Here is an 18943-nt window from a genome sequence, read left to right as displayed (position 1 = left end):
TTAACATTATCCGATTTGACTCACTTTTCAGAACCGCAGTTTTATACCAAGTGTCATAGTAATACTGCCAGGCACTTTTCAAAAATCGAAAAACACGCTAATTTACATAAAGGATGTTTTTTTATAGTTGCAGAGCATTTATAAAACCACATTTTAAAATAGTTTTAAATATGAAATATGTTTCATATTGAAGTGATTTAAATTTAAATTAATTAAACATTACATTTATCCAGTTCATTACCCCCTGTCTATACTTGAAAAATATTTATCATAACAATTAATGACGTTTGTTGTCAAGACAAAGTTGTCTGAGCAAAAGCACTAACAATTTTGTCATAACGAAGCAATAATACTAATAAATGGAGACTATACCTGCTAATTTTTTATCTTGACAACCATTTTGACGTTTATCATGATTAGAGTTTTTCACGGGAATTCCGCAAAATTTTCAATCCCGAAATCCCGGGAAATTGTGCGAGAATTCCCTGGAATTATTTTCCTTAGTTTTATGTGATTTTTTTGAACTTGATTTTCTCTAAAAGATGCTTAAAGCTCTAAAACAAATGCAGAAGATTCATACAAGAAAAATCATTAAACCCAAATAGACCAATAACAAGTTCATTATTCAAAATATTCCAAAAACTCGCGAATGTTTACGGCAGTCACAGAATTCGAAAGTGGAATTATTTTAGTAGTTTGCTTTTTCACAAAGAGTAAAACTAAAACTTTTGGAATAAAACCACCTTCCGTGAAATTGAATTTTGTTTAATACTATTGGGTTTTCTTCCAGTTTTAATGAATATCTTTATTTAATTTTTGTTTTAATAATCATAACAATGCAATTCAAACGACCATGTTCTGGAAAAAGCAACGTTTTCAGTATTCACTAGCGGTCAAGGCGAATTTATACAAGGTGGAGTCAGTCAAACAGCTGATAACTTTTTTTTCGCTTTTTGGTTCTAACAATTGTCAAAGCTTGTTTTTATATTTAAATATCTACATATTCTAAGCTTATTAACAAAATATTTATTGTGTATATAAAGAAGTCAAGGCCTCACTATTCAATTATCTATACTATATTAAGTTTAAATACTTATTTGTTTAATTTTTGATTTTGGTTTTTTTGACATTTGTTAAGACTAGGGTTTTAATTTCCCGACCTTTTTTGATTCCCAGGAATCGGTAAATTTTTTTCTACATTCCCGGGTACCCGGCTATTCCCGAAATATATAATGATACTGTAAATTAGGAATATTATAGACAAATTTCATATAAAAACTTGGTGTTATAATTAATAAATATCAGAGCTTCGAATTAATTAATAAAATTTGAGATTAATTCACTAAAATCTTAATCCGTAATTTAAAAATGTCAGCCTTTCATTCCATAAATCCATTCCTAATATTTAATTTTTTAGATTCATTCATTCAGTCTTTGTTTAAACTGAATTAATTTTAAAGTTAATTAATAACAGAATTTCTTCAAACTTTGAATGATTAAATTTTTGTTAAATCAAATCATTTACAAAATTAATTAAAAAAATTATCTTAAACCTTTTTCTGCTAGATTTTAATTGAAGAAAAATTTAATCATTTAATAAATTTTTGAAGCTACTTTGTTATGGATTTGGAGAAGAAATTTAAAGAAATTAGAATGATTCAATAAGAAATAAATTCTATAAATAATGAATCCTCTTTTTAAATTTTCATACGAAAAACCTCAAATGAATAATAAGCGGTCTATTATTGCCAAGATATAAGAAAAAAACTGTAAAAAACTTTTCACTGTTTTTTGGTGAAAAAAAAATATAGTTCTAACTTGTTTTCTATGTATTTTCGTCACTTTTTTATCGGGTAGTGAAAAATTGGCAAAGTTCCCGGGAAATTTGTACCGGGAATTCCCGGTATAAAAACCCTAGTTAAGACCAATTGTTGTTTTTGTAGAACTGGCACCACCTTGTATGAATTCGCCTTGCTAGCGGGTTTGAAACTCCCAATTTCTAGCGTTTTCGTTTGTCAGAACATCTGTTTGGCGTTTTCAAACCGAAAACGCAAATGTTAAGAAAATTAAAAAAAATAAAATGTTTATTTTTTGCGAATTAACAGAAATAAATGGAAATTGAAGCCATTCCGATACAAACGACAAATGGTGACAGGTTTGTATATAGCCAAAATTAGAAATCGTCTCAGTTTATCTCTTTGTATTAAATTTTTACTGTATTTTTTTATTTGTATCCAATTTCCAAATACATACTTAAAATTTAATAATTTGTTCTAGACGGGAATTCCCGGAATCCCGGGAAATTTCAAAATTAATCCCGATTTCCCGGGAAATGAAAGAGTGCGGGAAAAGATGAACTCTAATCATGATACAAATTTATCAGGTATAGACAGGGTGTTAGGAATCATTTCAAATATAAATAATAAACCTTTAGATCAGGAGAGTGTTAAATTTGTTTCTAGTTACCCTTGTATTATTTAATTTTATTTTTTTGTCTTGTAGTTATAAAAAAAATTGTGTTTAGCATAACAATTGCAGTTTTTGCTTGTTTCTGACAAGGATTTATCATAACAAAAGTATGCAAAATAATTTAATCACCAGCAAGAAGACGTGACCATTCCATTATCTGCATTTTACTCTAAATCGTTAAAATGCAGGTATTTTCTTTTGGCTTTAGAAATAATTTTATTTATTTTTCGAAAGTTTTAAACTGAAACTACAAATGAATTTGGAAGTTTGCTGTAATTTTGTTGTTAAAACATTTTTATTGATCAAACTAGATAGAAAGTTTTGCTCTGTGTTTTTAACAAATATAATAAATATCTATTAAATCCTAGTAAAAATTTATTTAAAGTCCATTTTTACCCCTAAAATATACTTTTAACTCGACAACCACAGAGAGCCTCAAAAGTGAGTAAACACCAGTGAATATTTGATTTTTTTAAGATAATGAAAATCATAAACTCTATCCATTTAAAAGTTTGTTGCAGATTAGGTCGGACTTTCATTTCACTTATTTTTAAGAGAGAGTGTTTACTGAGTAAAAACGTGCTAAATCTAGACCCAAGGTTAAGTTTGAAACAATGAAACACACTCCACACTGTCTTAAAATAAGTTATTATTATTAATATTCTTCAAACATTTGTGGTTAAATCTTAAAACTTTATAAATATTTGTGTGATTTAAAGCTGACTGACTTATCGCTTATTTGATGAAAAATAAATAAACCTACAAACAAATATATTGTTAAAGGCAAAACCGTACTTTATAAATTGATTACGTAGTAAGTATAAGCAGAAATACGTATAATGTTCTTTCTAATCATATTCAATGAATCACTGAGCACATTTTATTAGTGAAATTGATTAACCTTCGTGATTGACCCATGGAAGTAAATTATAATTAAATAATCATTTTTATTTTTTGAAGAATACGCAGAAATGAATACCAAAATAGTATTTATTATTTTGATTTATACACAGATAATTGTTTTGTGTGAATTTATGCCAAATATGCTGAATGGCAAACATTTTTTATAACATTGAAAATTTATTAATTTATTATGAGTTTATGCGGATAAAGAATTAAAATTTAGACACATTTAATGAACCGGATATATATTTGTTTTATATTGAAGTTAATACAAACAAACAATAAGAGAATTATTAAATGATCGTACTAAGCATATTTTGCGAATAAAATAAGTACAGTGAACTTGCGATAATGTGAACATCTAATATAATGAATTATCCACTAATGTGAACACTCATTTATTTTATATGGACGCTTTAAGTAGTTAACAAAGTTCAATGGCTCTAAATGTGAACAATTTTTGTTTTGTAATTATGGGAATTCCCAATTTGCTAAAAACTTCTTTTTTTAATTTTGGTATTCCCCCAAATTGATAAAAAAACAAGTAAGAAAGTATGATCGGTCAAGCCCGATCATAAAATACCCTACACCAAGTAAATGAGCAAGAAGATTTTTCTTTTAAAATTTCAATAATTTATATTTTTTGAGTGATTTTCGGAATTGGGCCTTATATGTGGGCTATGACCAATTATGAACCGATTACCATGAAATTGGGTCGTGTGATTTATGTTTATATGAAAGTTATTTATGTTGAATTTGGTGTATATACCAAAATTTTTAAGCGATTTATGCACGTTAAAGTGATTTTCGGAAGCGGGTCTATATGAGAGCTATGACTAATTATGGACCGATCGTAACAAAATTTGGTCACATGAATTTTGTATATATAAAACTTATTTGGAGCGAAATTTGTGTAGATACATAGATAAATTAAACATTTATGACCTATAAAGTCCAATTTCGAGGGGCTAGGTGAAATAATGGACCGATTTCAGCCAGTTTCAATAGGCTTGGTTCTTGGGCCGAAAAAATAATATGTACCAAATTTGTACCAAAGAAATATCTTCAAAATTGCGACCTGTACTCTGCGCACAAGGTTTACATGGACAGACAGCCAGCCAGCCGACTCAGAAAGTGATTCTAAGTCGTTCGGTATACTTTAAGGTGGGTGTTAGACTAATATTTTTGGGCGTTACAAATATCTGCACAAACGCATAATACCCTCCCCACTATGGTGGTGTAGGGTATAATGAAATGGTCCATGTATGTAATGGCATCACGTGAGAACGGCTGGTGCGATTTGGCTGATTTTTTTTTTATTCGATTCGAAATTTTTTGGAGATGGTTTGTAAAGAAAAAAATTTCAATAATTCCAGGTAAAACTCGGAAATTTTTTTATTTTTTTTAGTTCAGTCAACTGTAATAAAAAAGTCCCCTAAAGTGTGCAGTACAAATTTAGATATTTTATTTGCAAATAAATAAGAACAGGCAGGTGTATGTGGGTTGGAGAAACTTGAAGAACTAACATTATTAAATAGCTACCGGCGGAGCCCGGGCGGTCAACTAGTTTTTAATAAAGTGTTAATGATACCCATTAACTTTTGCACAACTTTTCGGTCGACTTTTCTGCATATTTATTCCAAGCATATAACATTTTTTTATTGTCGATAATAGCGCTTCCATTTTTCTTTAATTTAGCTTTGACAATAGCCCAATATTTTTCAATTGGCCGAAGCTGGGGACAATTGGGTGGGTTCGTACAAAAATTAATACATATATTAATTTGAAATCTTGACAGAATAACGGTTGGTTTGTTTAGAAAGTCATGCCAAAAGAAAACTAAAATGTTGCCACTAGTTTTTTGTAAAAAACTTCTACAGTGCGACCGGATTTTATGTGAACAATGCTTTACATACTCTGCTTGTCAAAATTTTTGATTATGTTGGCTGGAGCTGTCATACTCTGCCTTTTCTTTTTGTTGTTTTTTTAGATTTGTTGTGGTATTCGCAACAACAAACTTTAGTGAATTAGACAGCTTGATCCATAAACAAGTAAAGAAAAATAATAATCAGCTGTGCTATCGACACCACCTTATGTGGAATCGCCTTGTTTGGCTTGGTATAGTAGTCAGCTGTTTTTGACAAGCTCAGTATAGTTTTACACAAACAAAATGACGTTTTTTTTTTGTTTTTTTTTTTATTGTTATAGACCATGGATTTACCTGTATTTTGTTGTTACAAAACTTAGATTTTTGACAACAGACTTAAGTTTTTTGTCTCTCAGTATACACACAGTCTCAAAAGTGAGTAAACACCAAAAATTATTTTTTTTTAAGAAAATGAAAATCCATCGATTAAAATTTAAAAGTTTCGGTTTGTTGGAGATTGGGCTGAATAATAGATTCGTTTCTGAAAAAAAGAATTTAAGTCAGACTATAATGATTTTCATGATTTTGAAAAAATTAAAAAATTCATTGGTGTTTACTCACTTTTGAGACTGTGTGTATGTTATTCTATGGTCTAAATATTTAAAAAAAAGTGTCGAATATTACAATATTAAGTAAAAATTATAAAGTTGCAGAATCAACAATTTCTTTAATAAAATATAACAATTTTAAAGTTTTTTTTTAAATGTATATACAATATATAGGTCGAATATATGTATGTAGGTCGAATTGCTGATATTCTGCAGTTATTAGGAAATATAATAAAGAAAGAAAAAATAATGTTGTACAATAAATTTGTAAGATTTTTTTTTATTAAATTAAATAAAGTGCGTACAAACGAATTTTTCACCAAAATTTCAGTTAATTTTTCCTTCAAATAACAATACAGTGAAATTGATTACAATATTATTTCATAATTTATTAATAATGATTTTTATTAAATATCATAAAATAATTTATCCGAAAGACCTTATAGTTTCTTTAAAAATAAAAGAAAACCTGTTGCATATAAACGATTGTCTATCACTGTATTTCCTTTAGGATCTTAACTCTTTGCGGTTTAGTGGTCACTTTTCTAACCTCCTTTTCTATAGTCTTTAAAACATAGATTATTGGCATATATTGGCATTTTGCTAAACAATTAAATTTTTTGAAGTCATCGTTTATGTTTTTGCCGTCAGGGTGCTCTGGTTAGATTAATATATTAATTTGAAAATATTTTAAAACGTACTTTTTCTAAGAGACTTTCACGCATTCAATATAAAAGCACAGTGTTTATTGTTCATCGAATTCAGTATTACTTTGTTATTTCTCTTGTTTTGGTCAGAAAATTTAGTCAAAATTATTAGCTTTCAAACAAATGTAGACTCTACGAAATTATTTTTAATGCCCACCGCTATGGTGGTTAATAAACTAACCACCCCATTCCATAAAAGCCTTTATTTTTTCTAATTTTTTTATAATCAGCTAACTTTAATTAAAGTAAAAATGCAATTGTTTTGATTTTAAACTTATACTCATAAAACCGTGGCTGAAAGAGTTAATACACAATTTTAATTGTTTAGAAAATCTTATATGTATCCAATCATATGAACATTTTGAAAGTATTTTTAACATTTTTATTCATGCATTTAATTGAGGCAATATTTATGTATTAATTATACCGTTTCTTAATATTGTATTATTTTATTTACTGTTTACTTTTATTACTCTATAAATTAGTTTAAACAGCTGGCAGCTAAAAGTTTCACAATTTCAATAATTTAGTTTATCAGTTTTTAAACAATTAAGTACGTATTGCAATTAAATAATACTTGGCTGTTTTTTATTATAGATTTCTTTTGATCATTATAACAAGACCTTGCATTCCTGTCAAAAATATTGTAGACTAGCATATCACCCGCTACTTCGTTAGCATATATTTTGTTATTAAAAAAATGTATATCAATGTACAATTAAAAAATGTGTTATTTACTATGTAGCATGAAACAGCTTAACATACCAAATTATTTGATTAGCAAATAACGTTTGTACATAATTTTCAAAATATTTAAACGTCCTATTCCATCTGATTTCTATTTAATTTAATTTTTCCAGATCCATTATTATAGAAAATTAAAAAAAGTACCATTAAATTAAATAAAAAGTACCATAAGAAAAAGTACTATAACGCCCCCACAGCATTTCCACTCGATCGATTCCATATAAGCTTTATTTCATGTTACTGGGTTCGTTGGTGAAGAAAATACAAAAACTACAATTGGAATAACGAAAAAGTATCATTTATTCTTAGAAAATTCAAAAAGTACCGTTATAATAAACAGAAAGTTCCATATTGTCACTACTTCTAGATTTGGGTCCATATAAACAAAGCATAATGTTTCTAAGTTCATTGGTGAAAAAAATATAAAACGTACCATAAAGTCCCCCTTTAAATTCTCACTCATTTAGAACCATATATGCCTTATTTTATGTTTATAGATTCATTATTATAGAAAATTCAAAAAAGGATCATCATTACAATAAAAGTACGTTGAAGTATCCCCTTGAATTTTCACTCACATTGGACCATATACGTTTAATTACAATTTGTCTGTGTCCATTATTACAGAAAATTCAAAAAATACTTTTAGAATATAGAAAAGTACCAAAAAGCCCCAATTTGTGGTTTCCGACTCACTCGGGTCCATATAAGCTTCATTTCATGTTTCTAGGTTCATTGGTGAAGAAATTACAAAAAGTACCATCCGAATAAAAAAAGTACCAAAAAGTCTCCGCCTAGAATTCTCACTGACTTAGGACCATATATGCTTAATTTCATGTTTCTATGTGCATTGTTATAGAAAATTCAAAAAGTACCATTATAACAAAGAAAAAGTACCATGAAACATCCGCTTGAATTTTGATTCACATAGGACCATATATGCTTAATTTCATGTTTCTAAGTCCATTTTTATAGAAATTTCAAAAAAGTACCATTAGAAGAACAAAAAAGTACCTATAGTTCAGTTCTCACATTTTGGTACCTTAATATTATCCACTATTCCTAACACTAACTTCACTCAGATGCATATCAGCTATCTTTAATGTCGATAAGTGAAATAATTTAAAATATTAAAAAAAAACACCCCTCAAGTTTGAAATTTAAAAATATTCCATTTTGTCAAAATTGTTTATGCTACAGACATGTCTCAATCGATTAAAATCTGTGTTAATGTGCCCAATAAAAATATGTTTTAAAAAACGTACCGAACTGTTTACCCGGATTTGGCCCAATATTCACTCGAGTTCCAAATAACACCCTGTTAGTTAATTTTTGTATGAATCCAGGATCCAATGTAAAAAAAATTATCAAAATTGGCTTAATAATTTCAAATCAAATGTATTTTCCCGATTTTATTTCCTTTTTGGTACCTTTTTTATCCCCATTGCGGTGGTAAAATTTTACTCAAATAAAAATCTGCATCGTGGTGGGACTTCATAATAAAATATTCGTATGTCTCTGTCAAATTATAGAAAAACATACATATTTTATGAAAAAGTACCAAAAATAAACACTATTTTTATCCCGTAAGGGTTCGAATTTCTAAAAAGTACGAAACACCTGTCAGCTTATTTTTTAAATGGAGTAACATGCAATTTAAAGTTTTTTTGTATCTTTATTAGTTTTGAAGATATAAGGATACCGAATTTACCCCTTTTTACCCTTTGTTATCCCCTAAACGTTCGAATTTCCAAAAATCCCTTCTTATCGGATCGTTTTGGGGAGGGAGGAACCCACAGTTAAAATTTCATGATTCTAGCTTCAGTATTTTCTATAGAAAATCCTGTGTATAACACGAGTATTTTCTATAGAAAATCCTGTGTATAACACGAGTATTTTCTATAGAAAATCCTGTGTATAACACGAGTATTTTCTATAGAAAATCCTGTGTATAACACGAGTATTTTCTATCGAAATTCCTGTGTATAACACGAGTATTTTCTATCGAAATTCCTGTGTATAACACGAGTATTTTCTATCGAAATTCCTGTGTATAACACGAGTATTTTCTATCGAAATTCCTGTGTATAACACGAGTATTTTCTATAGAAAATCCTGTGTATAACACGAGTATTTTCTATAGAAAATCCTGTGTATAACACGAGTATTTTCTATAGAAAATCCTGTGTATAACACGAGTATTTTCTATAGAAAATCCTGTGTATAACACGAGTATTTTCTATAGAAAATCCTGTGTATAACACGAGTATTTTCTATAGAAAATCCTGTGTATAACACGAGTATTTTCTATAGAAAATCCTGTGTATAACACGAGTATTTTCTATAGAAAATCCTGTGTATAACACGAGTATTTTCTATAGAAAATCCTGTGTATAACAGTATTTTCTATAGAAAATCTTGTGTATAACACGAGTATTTTCTATAGAAAATCCTGTGTATAACACGAGTATTTTCTATAGAAAATCCTGTGTATAACAGTATTTTCTATAGAAAATCTTGTGTATAACACGAGTATTTTCTATAGAAAATCCTGTGTATAACAGTATTTTCTATAGAAAATCTTGTGTATAACAGTATTTTCTATAGAAAATCTTGTGTATAACAGTATTTTCTATAGAAAATCCTGTGTATAACAGTATTTTCTATAGAAAATCCTGTGTATAACAGTATTTTCTATAGAAAATCCTGTGTATAACAGTATTTTCTATAGAAAATCCTGTGTATAACAGTATTTTCTATAGAAAATCCTGTGTATAACAGTATTTTCTATAGAAAATCCTGTGTATAACAGTATTTTCTATAGAAAATCCTGTGTATAACAGTATTTTCTATAGAAAATCCTGTGTATAACAGTATTTTCTATAGAAAATCCTGTGTATAACAGTATTTTCTATAGAAAATCCTGTGTATAACAGTATTTTCTATAGAAAATCCTGTGTATAACAGTATTTTCTATAGAAAATCCTGTGTATAACAGTATTTTCTATAGAAAATCCTGTGTATAACAGTATTTTCTATAGAAAATCCTGTGTATAACAGTATATAACAGTATATTCTATAGAAAATCCTGTGTATAACAGTATATTCTACAACAAAAGTATAACAGTTTTTTCCATAGAAAAGATTTTCTTACATATACTTTTTAGTTAATTAAATTTTATTTTACAGATGCCAGGACTTGTTGTTTTTAGAAGACGCTGGTCGGTAGGCTCAGATGATCTAGTGGTGCCTGGAGCATTTCTAGTAACCATACATTTCTTATGGTAAGTTAACAAAAATTAACAAAAAAATAATAAAAATTAATAAAATTTTAATGGATCCTCTCTCTCTTTTCTCTCCACAGTGTGATAACTGTAATTGTATCATTGGCCATTTTTGATTACGATACCAGTATAACAGATGTTAAATTACTTTTTTATCATCAAATTGGTTATTTAGCTATATTAAGTGGTAAGTAAGTCTGGCAAATATAAATATATTTTTTACAATATTTTACCACAAAACCACTAAAACAATAAATTTATAAATAAATAATACTGTTTTTTCTTTGTATTTCCCTTTATTGCAGTTTCATTATTTATAGAAATAGGAATATGCATAATATCAATGCGTGGCAGTATATTGGACTCTGATGTCAGGGCACCAATAAATATATGGATTTATATTAAAACTGGTAAATATATCACACATGAGTTTTGCTATAAAATTAACTAAATTTATTTGTTTGTTTGTTTTCCTATAGTGGTAATGTTATTCGATATTGCCTGGTTGATTATGGGAACAATGTGGCTGACAAAATATTATTTACAATCCACCATTGTTAGTACAGAAAAGAAAATCTTTTTTGGTATGTTTATGAAACTTTTAAAGCCAATTAACATTATATTGTTAATTTCATAGTTATTTCCTTTGGTATCACTTATTTATCGTTTTATTTTGTTTGTTTTCTTTAGCAATTATGATCTCAAACTGGGCCTTAGTATTTGTTACGATGGCAACGATCTGGTGTACCTTTGATACAGCCGGTCGTTCATGGGTGAAAATGAAGAAGTATCAACGATCAATGCGTGAAACAGAGTCACGTTTTAATTATAAACGCAGCAATAGTATGAATCGTAATTGGCGTCAAAGGTTAGTAAATTGAATTGTTGTTTAGCTAAACTCGACTCAACGAAAAGTTTATCTAAACTGCAACTATTTGCATATGAAACTTGCACTACCTGAATTTCTCATCTTTACAGAAAAGTTATTCGAGCCTATCAGGACAGCTGGGATCATCGCTGTCGTTTACTATTCTGTTGCATAGGTTCGTCGGAACGCAATCGTAACTCCTTCACCGATATAGCTCGACTACTGAGTGACTTTTTTCGTGAACTGGATGTAGTGCCGTCAGATGTGGTGGCTGGTTTGGTGCTGTTGCGTAAATTTCAACGTCTGGAACGTGAAGCGGTAGTACGACAACGAAAAAATGGTACCTATGAATTTCTAAGCGGTGTACCCATCACGGAACGTACGAAATTTTTAGCCTTAAATGATGCGAAAAATTATGATTTCTTTCAAACTGTTATACATTATATGTACTTTGCTCAGGGTGCATACGGTTGGCCCATGTACTTTATAATAAATAGATCGAAAATGTACAATTTAATACCGGAATTAAAGTGAGTAATTTCAATTTTCTTCTCGTATAAATGTGAATTTAAAATGGTTTCCTTTTACTTGCAGATGTTTTGGTTGTTGCGTTAATCCCACCACTGAAGCGGAAATAATTCAAGACAATTGCTGCTATTGCAACTATGCTGCTCTCAAGAAAACTCTACAAGTTGGTGATATTGAAATTGTGTATGTCACCTATCATGTGGATGTGGGCGAAACACCATTTTTCGTTGCCATCGATTATACCCAAAAGAAAATTGTTGTCAGCATACGTGGTACCTTGAGTATGAAAGATATTCTCACGGATCTAAATGCCGAAGCTGAAGTGTTACCTTTGAATCCACCGCGTGACGATTGGTTGGGTCATAAGGGAATGGTTCAAGCGGCAATTTATATACGTAACAAATTGGAAGAGCAAAATATCATACGGAATGCTCTCAACAAGAATCTCGAGCGTAATACACATACGTTCGGTTTAGTATTAGTGGGTCATTCGTTGGGTGCCGGCACTGCCGCCATATTGGCGATATTAATGAAGGCCGACTATCCAACGTTACAGTGTTTTGCCTATTCGCCGCCAGGTGGTTTACTAAGGTATGGTATTCAAATTTTCAGTTTGGTTTTATAATAATATTCAAATAGAAAAATATGAAAAATCTAAAATCACTCATAGATCCTTAATAAGAGGTCCTAGAAGAAAATGGACAATAATCTGTGATCACTCTTATTTCCCACCAAATATCGACTTTATTATGAAAAATCTAAAATCGTTCATAGATCCTTAATAGGAGGTCCTAGAAGAGAATGGACAATAATCTGTGATCACTCTTATTTCCCACCAAATATCGATTTTTATATGAAAAATCTTAAATCACTCATAGATCCTTAATAAGAGGTCCTAGAGGAAAAACGACAATAATCTGTGATCACTCTTATTTCCCACCAAATATCGATTTTTATATGAAAAATCTAAAATCACTCATAGATCCTTAATAAGAGGTCCTAGAGGAAAATGGGCAATAATCTGTGATCACTCTTATTTCCCACCAAATATCGATTTTTATATGAAAAATCTAAAATCACTCATAGATCCTTAATAAGAGGTCCTAGAGGAAAAACGACAATAATCTGTGATCACTCATGAAAAATCTTAAATCACTCATATATCCTTAATAAGAGGTCCTAGAGGAAAATGGGCAATAATCTGTGATCACTCTTATTTCCCACCAAATATCGATTTTTATATGAAAAATATAAAAATCACTCATAAATCCTTAATAAGAGGTCCTAGAAGAAAATGGGCAATAATCTGTGATCACTCTTATTTCCCACCAAATATTGATTTTTATATGAAAAATCTAAAATCACTCATAGATCCTTAATAAGAGCTCCTAGAAGAAAATGGACAATAATCTGTGATCACTCTTATTTCCCACCAAATATTGATTTTTATACGAAAAATCTTAAATCACTCATAGATCCTTAATAAGAAGTCCTAGAGGAAAATGGGCAATAATCTGTGATCACTCTTATTTCCCACCAAATATCGATTTTTATATGAAAAATCTAAAATCACTCATAGATCCTTAATAAGAGGTCCTAGAGGAAAAACGACAATAATCTGTGATCACTCTTATTTCCCACCAAATATCGATTTTTATATGAAAAATCTTAAATCACTCATATATCCTTAATAAGAGGTCCTAGAGGAAAATGGGCAATAATCTGTGATCACTCTTATTTCCCACCAAATATCGATTTTTATATGAAAAATATAAAAATCACTCATAAATCCTTAATAAGAGGTCCTAGAAGAAAATGGGCAATAATCTGTGATCACTCTTATTTCCCACCAAATATTGATTTTTATATGAAAAATCTAAAATCACTCATAGATCCTTAATAAGAGCTCCTAGAAGAAAATGGACAATAATCTGTGATCACTCTTATTTCCCACCAAATATTGATTTTTATACGAAAAATCTTAAATCACTCATAGATCCTTAATAAGAAGTCCTAGAGGAAAATGGGCTATAATCTGTGATCACTCTTATTTCCCACCAAATATCGATTTTTATATGAAAAATCTAAAATCACTCATAGATCCTTAATAAGAGGTCCTAGAAGAAAATGGACAATAATCTGTGATCACTCTTATTTCCCACTAAATATCGATTTTTATATGAAAAATCTTAAATCACTCATAAATCCTTAATAAGAGGTCCTAGAAGAAAATGGGCAATAATCTGTGATCACTCGATTTTTATATGAAAAAATTAAAATCACTCGATTTTTATATGAAAAAACTAAAATCACTCATAGATCCTTAATAAGAGGTCCTAGAAGAATATGGGCAATAATCTGTGATCACTCTTATTTCCCACCAAATATTGATTTTTATATGAAAAATCTAAAATCACTCATAGATCCTTAATAAGAGGTCCTAGAAGAAAATGGACAATAATCTGTGATCACTCTTATTTCCCACCAAATATCGATTTTTATATGAAAAATCTTAAATCACTCATAAATCCTTAATAAGAGGTCCTAGAAGAAAATGGGCAATAATCTGTGATCACTCGATTTTTATATGAAAAAATTAAAATCACTCGATTTTTATATGAAAAAACTAAAATCACTCATAGATCCTTAATAAGAGGTCCTAGAAGAATATGGGCAATAATCTGTGATCACTCTTATTTCCCACCAAATATCGATTTTTATATGAAAAATCTTAAATCACTCATAGATCCTTAATAAGAGGTCCTAGAAGAAAATGGGCAATAATCTGTGATCACTCTTATTTCCTACCAAATATCGATTTTTATATGAAATATCTAAAATCACTCATAGATCCTTAATAATAGGTGCTAGAGGAAAAACGACAATAATCTGTGATCACTCTTATTTCCCACCAAATATCGATTTTTATATGAAAAATCTAAAATCACTCATAGATCCTTAATAAGAGGTCCTAGAGGAAAATGGGCAATAATCTGTGATCACTCTTATTTCCCACCAAATATCGATTTTTATAAGAAAAATCTAAAATCACTCATAGATCCTTAATAAGAGGTCCTAGAAGAAAATGAACAATAATCTGTGATCACTCTTATTTCCCACCAAATATCGATTTTTATATGAAAAATCTTAAATCACTCATAGATCCTTAATAAGAGGTCCTAGAGGAAAAACGACAATAATCTGTGATCACTCTTATTTCCCACCAAATATCGATTTTTATACGAAAAATCTAAAATCACTCATAGATCCTTAATAAGAGGTCCTAGAGGAAAATGGGCAATAATCTGTGATCACTCTTATTTCCTACCAAATATCGATTTTTATATGAAATATCTAAAATCACTCATAGATCCTTAATAATAGGAGCTAGAGGAAAAACGACAATAATCTGTGATCACTCTTATTTCCCACCAAATATCGATTTTTATATGAAAAATCTTAAATCACTCATAGATCCTTAATAAGAGGTCCTAGAGGAAAATGGGCAATAATCTGTGATCATTCTTATTTCCCACCAAATATCGATTTTTATAAGAAAAATCTAAAATCACTCATAGATCCTTAATAAGAGGTCCTAGAAGAAAATGGACAATAATCTGTGATCACTCTTATTTCCCACCAAATATCGATTTTTATATGAAAAATCTTAAATCACTCATAGATCCTTAATAAGAGGTCCTAGAGGAAAAACGACAATAATCTGTGATCACTCTTATTTCCCACCAAATATCGATTTTTATACGAAAAATCTAAAATCACTCATAGATCCTTAATAAGAGGTCCTAGAGGAAAATGGGCAATAATCTGTGATCACTCTTATTTCCTACCAAATATCGATTTTTATATGAAATATCTAAAATCACTCATAGATCCTTAATAATAGGTGCTAGAGGAAAAACGACAATAATCTGTGATCACTCTTATTTCCCACCAAATATCGATTTTTATATGAAAAATCTTAAATCACTCATAGATCCTTAATAAGAGGTCCTAGAGGAAAATGGGCAATAATCTGTGATCACTCTTATTTCCTACCAAATATCGATTTTTATATGAAATATCTAAAATCACTCATAGATCCTTAATAATAGGTGCTAGAGGAAAAACGACAATAATCTGTGATCACTCTTATTTCCCACCAAATATCGATTTTTATATGAAAAATCTTAAATCACTCATAGATCCTTAATAAGAGGTCCTAGAAGAAAATATACAAATATCTGTGATCACTCTTATTTCCCACCAAATATCGATTTTTATAAGAAAAATCTAAAATCACTCATAGATCCTTAATAAGAGGTCCTAGAGGAAAATGGGCAATAATGTGTGATCACTCTTAGTTCCCACCAAATATCGATTATATGAAAAATCACTCATAGATCCTTAATAAGAGGTCCTAGAGGAAAATGGACAAATATCTGTGATCACTCTTATTTCCCACCAAATATCGATTTTTATACGAAAAATCTTAAATCACTCATAGATCCCTAATAAGAGGTCCTAGAAGAAAATGGGCAATAATCTGTGATCACTCTTATTTCCCACCAAATATCGATTTTTATATGAAAAGTCTAAAATTATTTTAAATTAAAAAAATAAATAACTAGTATTGATTAGTATTCATAACAATGTGCGGTAATAAAAACATGCCATGATCAATTCTTAATATATAAAGACACATAGCTCACAAATCAATTGCAATTATCTACTAAAATTCTGCAATTATCTCAAAGTGTTATCGTGTTTTATTAGCAGTTAATACACGTACAAAAAATAACGCACAACAAACAGATTGCATTATAAAAATTTTGCCTGACAAAATTTCAACTGGCATTAACCGATTGCCAACAGATTAGATAAGATTTATAACATTCAATTAATAACAAACGACAGCGAAAGAAACCTATCTATATTCCAATAATAATTGGAAATGCAAAAACAATATAAATTTTGTTATAATGACAAAAATGTATTTCATTGTTTTGTTTTTTTATTTAATCACGTGTTATAATTTTGTTAATCATTTAATTTGTTTTATCTATTTGCAGTATGCCAGCTGTAGAGTATTCTAAAACGTTTATAACTTCAGTGGTTTTGGGTAAAGATGTTGTACCTCGCATTGGTTTATACCAAATGGAAGCTTTAAGAGCTGATCTCATAAACGCTATACAACGTAGTATAGATCCTAAGGTGTGTATATTCTCAAAGATTTTGTATAATTAGGATCCATCCATACCAAAACGGACAGTAGTCGAATTTGTTATTTTCGATTTTAAGGAAATTAATCACAGTTGTTTATCAAATCATAGACATGATAAATCCGAAAAGTGCTATTTTCCGACCATTTTGAGATGGATTCTCCCAATTGTGTAACCTGTTTATAGGTATTTATTTAAAAATCTATATCTTTCAGTGGAAAACTATATCATGTTCAATGATATGTTGCTGTTGTGGACCTGAACCCAAGTCCGTTGTAGAAATGTCCGTAAAAGATACTCATATTAATAAATATCAAGAAGTAAGTAATTTACTATATTTATTTTATTTAATTCCTTTAAGAAAATTTTGTTCAAAATAACTTTCAGTTTTGAAAAAATCTAAAACCTTTTATATGCCGATCGACTCAGAATCACTTTCCGAATCGATTTAACGATGTTTCTCCGTCCGCCTGGCTTGCTGTTTATGTATTGGATAAATGACTTAAAAATGTGGGATTTTTTTCAAATTTGTAGATTTTATTTTGAAACATTTGTACAATATAAATTTATTCAAAGTATTGACCATTGTTAGCTATGACCTTTTCCCATCTTTCTGGCAACATATGGATTCCGAGCCAAAAGAACTGCTCATCTTTTGACACCGAGAACGAATCAAGCTAATATCGAATACTCTGTTCCAAAGTGAGAGAATGTTCTGCATCAATCGAAACCAATTGTATTCGGACGGGGCAAGGTCTGGACACATCATTCTAAATAGTTTTTAACAGATATTGTAACATGTGGTCTAGAGTTGTCATGATGGAATATTGCGGTTTCATGTCTGGCCGCGTATTTTGTGCGTTTTTCGGCCAATGCTCGCTTCAAACGAATCATTTGCATTCGGCTCATAATAGATAGGACCCTTTTGCTCCCACCAAATACAAAGAATTACATTAGCGCCATGGATATTTGGCTTTGGTGTCGATTCGGCTGATTGGCCAAGCTTTACATACGACCTCTTACGCTTCGGGTTATCGTAATGGATCCAATTTTCATCGCAAGTAATGATTAGGTGCAAAAAATGATTTTCTTTTATAGCGTTCTAACATCATTTCGGACATGCAAAATCGTCTTTCAAGATCTCTCGATTTAAAGACGTATGGTAGCCAGTTTCCCTTTGGGATGAATCCTGCTGTTCGTAAACGTTTCGAAATTGCTGCATGAGTAGCACCCAATGATTTTCCAAGCTCTTGTTGAGTTTTACAACAATCTTCATGCAGTAATTCCTTCAATTCTTGGCTTTCAAACTTTTTTGGCTGATCATGGCGATCTTTGTCTTTCGAGTCAAAATCATCACTTCTAAACCGAACAAACCATCTCTCGCATGTTAAAACCCATGGAACACATCCACCATAAGCTCTGTTGAGCAATCTGAGTGCTTCAGCCGAACTTTTTTCCAGCATTTCGGACATGCAAAATCGTATTTCAAGGTCTCTCGACTTCAATTCATATGCTATCCAATTTCCCTGATTTTGGATGAATCCTACTGCTCGCAAACTTTTTGATATTGCTGCTTGAGTAACTCCCAATGATTTTGAAAGCTCCTGTTGAGTTTGACAATAATCTTCATGGAGTAATGCCTCCAAACTTGTTTGGCTGGCCTGGGCGATCTTTGTGTTTCGAGTCAAAATCACTTTTGAACCGAACAAACCATGTGTCATACGTTGAAACCAATGGAACATA

General features: G+C 30.0%; 1 protein-coding gene across 1 annotated transcript in view; it reads left to right on the top strand.

The window, feature by feature from the left end:
• Nucleotides 1-18943, top strand: part of inaE (inactivation no afterpotential E) — a 49599-nt gene that overhangs the window by 11736 nt on the left and 18920 nt on the right. The window contains exons 2-10 of the mRNA XM_065507479.1: nucleotides 10491-10585; nucleotides 10666-10772; nucleotides 10891-10995; nucleotides 11065-11169; nucleotides 11276-11453; nucleotides 11564-11983; nucleotides 12048-12572; nucleotides 17051-17192; nucleotides 17416-17520. Of these exons, the coding sequence (XP_065363551.1) occupies nucleotides 10491-10585; nucleotides 10666-10772; nucleotides 10891-10995; nucleotides 11065-11169; nucleotides 11276-11453; nucleotides 11564-11983; nucleotides 12048-12572; nucleotides 17051-17192; nucleotides 17416-17520 (1782 nt within the window). The remainder of the gene's footprint in view (nucleotides 1-10490; nucleotides 10586-10665; nucleotides 10773-10890; nucleotides 10996-11064; nucleotides 11170-11275; nucleotides 11454-11563; nucleotides 11984-12047; nucleotides 12573-17050; nucleotides 17193-17415; nucleotides 17521-18943) is intronic.

Source organism: Calliphora vicina, chromosome 4, assembly GCF_958450345.1.
Source record: "Calliphora vicina chromosome 4, idCalVici1.1, whole genome shotgun sequence".
In the NCBI taxonomy this organism is placed as follows: domain Eukaryota; kingdom Metazoa; phylum Arthropoda; class Insecta; order Diptera; family Calliphoridae; genus Calliphora; species Calliphora vicina.
This window is presented reverse-complemented; position numbering and strand designations above follow the sequence as displayed.